This window comes from Octopus bimaculoides, chromosome 24 (genome assembly GCF_001194135.2).
Source record: "Octopus bimaculoides isolate UCB-OBI-ISO-001 chromosome 24, ASM119413v2, whole genome shotgun sequence".
In the NCBI taxonomy this organism is placed as follows: domain Eukaryota; kingdom Metazoa; phylum Mollusca; class Cephalopoda; order Octopoda; family Octopodidae; genus Octopus; species Octopus bimaculoides.
The window spans coordinates 2576398-2579312 of record NC_069004.1 but is presented as its reverse complement, the minus strand read 5'-3'; the positions used below and the strand labels follow the sequence as shown (position 1 = coordinate 2579312).

At 35.4% G+C, this 2915-nt stretch overlaps 1 protein-coding gene across 1 annotated transcript in view; it reads right to left on the bottom strand.

Moving 5' to 3' along the window:
• Window positions 1-6: 6 nt before the first annotated feature.
• Window positions 7-2915, bottom strand: part of LOC106868759 (uncharacterized transporter slc-17.2) — a 3603-nt gene continuing 694 nt past the window's right edge. Inside the window, exon 2 of the mRNA XM_014914176.2 lies at window positions 7-2867. Coding sequence (XP_014769662.1) covers window positions 325-1788 — 1464 coding nt within the window. The 5' untranslated portion in view covers window positions 1789-2867 and the 3' untranslated portion in view covers window positions 7-324. The remainder of the gene's footprint in view (window positions 2868-2915) is intronic.

Here is a 2915-nt window from a genome sequence, read left to right as displayed (position 1 = left end):
ACGCGCGCGCACAAACACACTCACACAGACACGCACATATACATGTATGTATGTATTGCTAACCACTACACATTCTTTATTTTCTCTCCTTGTTTCTTTCTGTGTTCCTTTCTGTGGAAAAGCGTAGGCTCGAAACGTTAAAGACTTTTTCACTTCCCGAGCGTTAAACTAATACATCTGTTTGTTGTCTACACCACCTGTCTTCGTCTTTTGTTTTTTTTTTGTGAATTCTCCCTATATGTATATATATATATATGTGTGTGTGAGTGTGTGTGTGTGTGTGTGTGTGTGTGTGTGTGTGTACATACATACAAAAAATAGTAGCTAAGCCGTTTTATTTCTTTTCGCGTCGTTTGATTGACCGGACGAGTCAGACTCCTCTATAATTGCCCATTCTTGGATTTCTCCTCTTGCCAATATTGCAAATATTATTGCACCAAATACACAAATACCACTGTACAAGGCAAACACGATCTGCCATTCTTCTTGTGTACCGTTTGGGGTGAGAGCCTTTGCAGATAAGGAACTAATACTGCCAGAGAGCGCAGATATCGCATTAGCAATTGAATACACAACACCAGCAAAACTTGGAGCGATGTCGATGTTATTAGCAATAACTCCACCACTGGAAAATGACAGAGAGATGCCACTGAGCAAAAACAGGACACTTATTAGAATGGTTTGGTCACATCTGAGAAATCCTATGGTAATCAGTATACACGCAGATGTAAGCATCGAAAAAGTTTGGAATAAAACGCGAACGGAACGGTTTGACAGATATTTCTTTGAACGCAAAATGTCAGCGAATTTTCCACATAAAGGTAGAGCAAACATTTGTCCCATGGAAGGAGCAGATGACATTAAACCGTTCGATGTTGTTTTAATGTTTAAGGCTTCTTTCATATAGAGAGGTAGCAATGTCTGAAAGGACATATCTATCCAATTATAAGCAAACAAACCAATATTAATGGCCCAAACTGCAGGGGAAGAAATCAGCCGTTTCCAAGGAACTTTTTGAACAACATTTTTACATTTTATAGCGTCGTTTAAGTAGAAACGTTCTTCTTCACTAATAGCTGGATGAACGTCCGGATTATCGTAAACAACATAAATCCACACAAATCCAAACACCAACGATAATCCACCAAATATATGAAATATCGAACCCCATCCATTATCAAATCCATATACACAAAGGTAACTTGAAGTAAGAAAGGCTACAATATTACCAAGAATTTGACCAGCAAATGCAAGCCCAATCAATACACTGTTCTCTTCTGGAGGGGCCCAACGTCCGATTAGGGAAAAAACTGCTGGAAATATAGGTCCAGATACCATACCTGTTAATATTCTTAGAACAAGCATAAAGTAACCACTAATTCGAGTTAAACTTGGGTGAAGAATGGCTAGAATGGATGTTGAGAAAATTGAACCGGCAGCGGTTTTTTTCCCACCATATTTATTTGCCAATGCTCCACCGAAAATATTAGTTACCATATATCCATAGAAGTATCCAGCCAGTATGTTTGATTGTAACGTGTCGCTCCATTCAAACTCTCCTTCTATGTCTGGATTAAATGAATCATTATCGAAACCAGAACAATGTTGGTTGTTTGTAGTAACGTTAACTTCCTCACTTGTACGATTGGGTGTTTTCATCATACAAACAAAGGCCATACTTATATCGACTCTTAATGTTTGCATGATAAGTAATGCCACAGTGCAAGCGTAACATATCCTCCATCGACATGAATAGTAACGCTTAATGCCACTGGTAAATTTAGACATTTTTGCAAATTCAAATTCTCTTATTTCTCTTTATGCTGTTCCCGCTGTTTAGAATTTAAGATTATATTAATTCATAAGTAATACAATCTTTTTATATTTAAACGAAACCTTTAAGTCAGTAACTGCAATTTAGTGGCTTACTTGTATACTTTTGTCTAGTGACTTTTGTCAATTTCTAATTGTTTTGCAATTTCAAAATAGAAAAGATTTGTTTGATCTCGAAGCCGAATATTTTATCGAATTACATCTTCTTCCAAAATACTTGATAACGATATCTTTAGTACAATTACATTTCACAGTACATTCAGGCAATGTAATATCGATAAACATGGACGTCATCTACCAATCACTAAAAAGGAAGTATCGGCTCACAGTTTGGTATCTGGTGAGTAACTTCGTTTCACCATTACTTAGGAATAGAAAACATCGCGTCAAGGAATGAATACAGGCAAATAATAAAGTAATAATGAAAGTGAAGAGATGAGACAGTAAATTATTCAGGAATTGTTTTGCAATCCGTAATGTTTAGATATGGTCGCGAGTGAGTCTTAATAGTATCACTTCTAATTCTTTCTTTGTCAACTGTAAATCTGAGACATCGTACAAATAATAAACGCTAGAAAAATGTATGGTAACAGACGGGTTATTGAAAAAAATGTGTGTTCAGTTCAACTTCGTTCTTTGATATGTTGGATAATAGTTTTTAATAAAAGTTTCAGTGTAGCTGTGATAAAAGGAGATTGTAAATTCCTTGAAAGCTATGTTTTCAATACTGTTGCTGTTCGTTGTGTAGTTATATTTTATATTAAGGCAGTATAACTTTGTGGTGGTGTTTATAATGTACTTTCTATTCGAAGCTCAGTCATTCCATGTAATCCATTCTTTGCATTTAAAATGTGGCAGAAACTGAAGATCCAATATTTAGGAAATATTAATTCAGTGAGAAATGTCGGTGGCTAGAAATGATGAAGTTGAGAAATAAAATTCTTTGTGTATTTTTTTGTTTCTTTGCTTTCTTAGAGTATTTTCTTAGTTCAGTCATGAAGTGATCGATTGTGCATCTCCTGAGATGTGAGATCCTGTACCATGTATAAAAAAAATCAATATTAGTAAGATATTTCATTTAG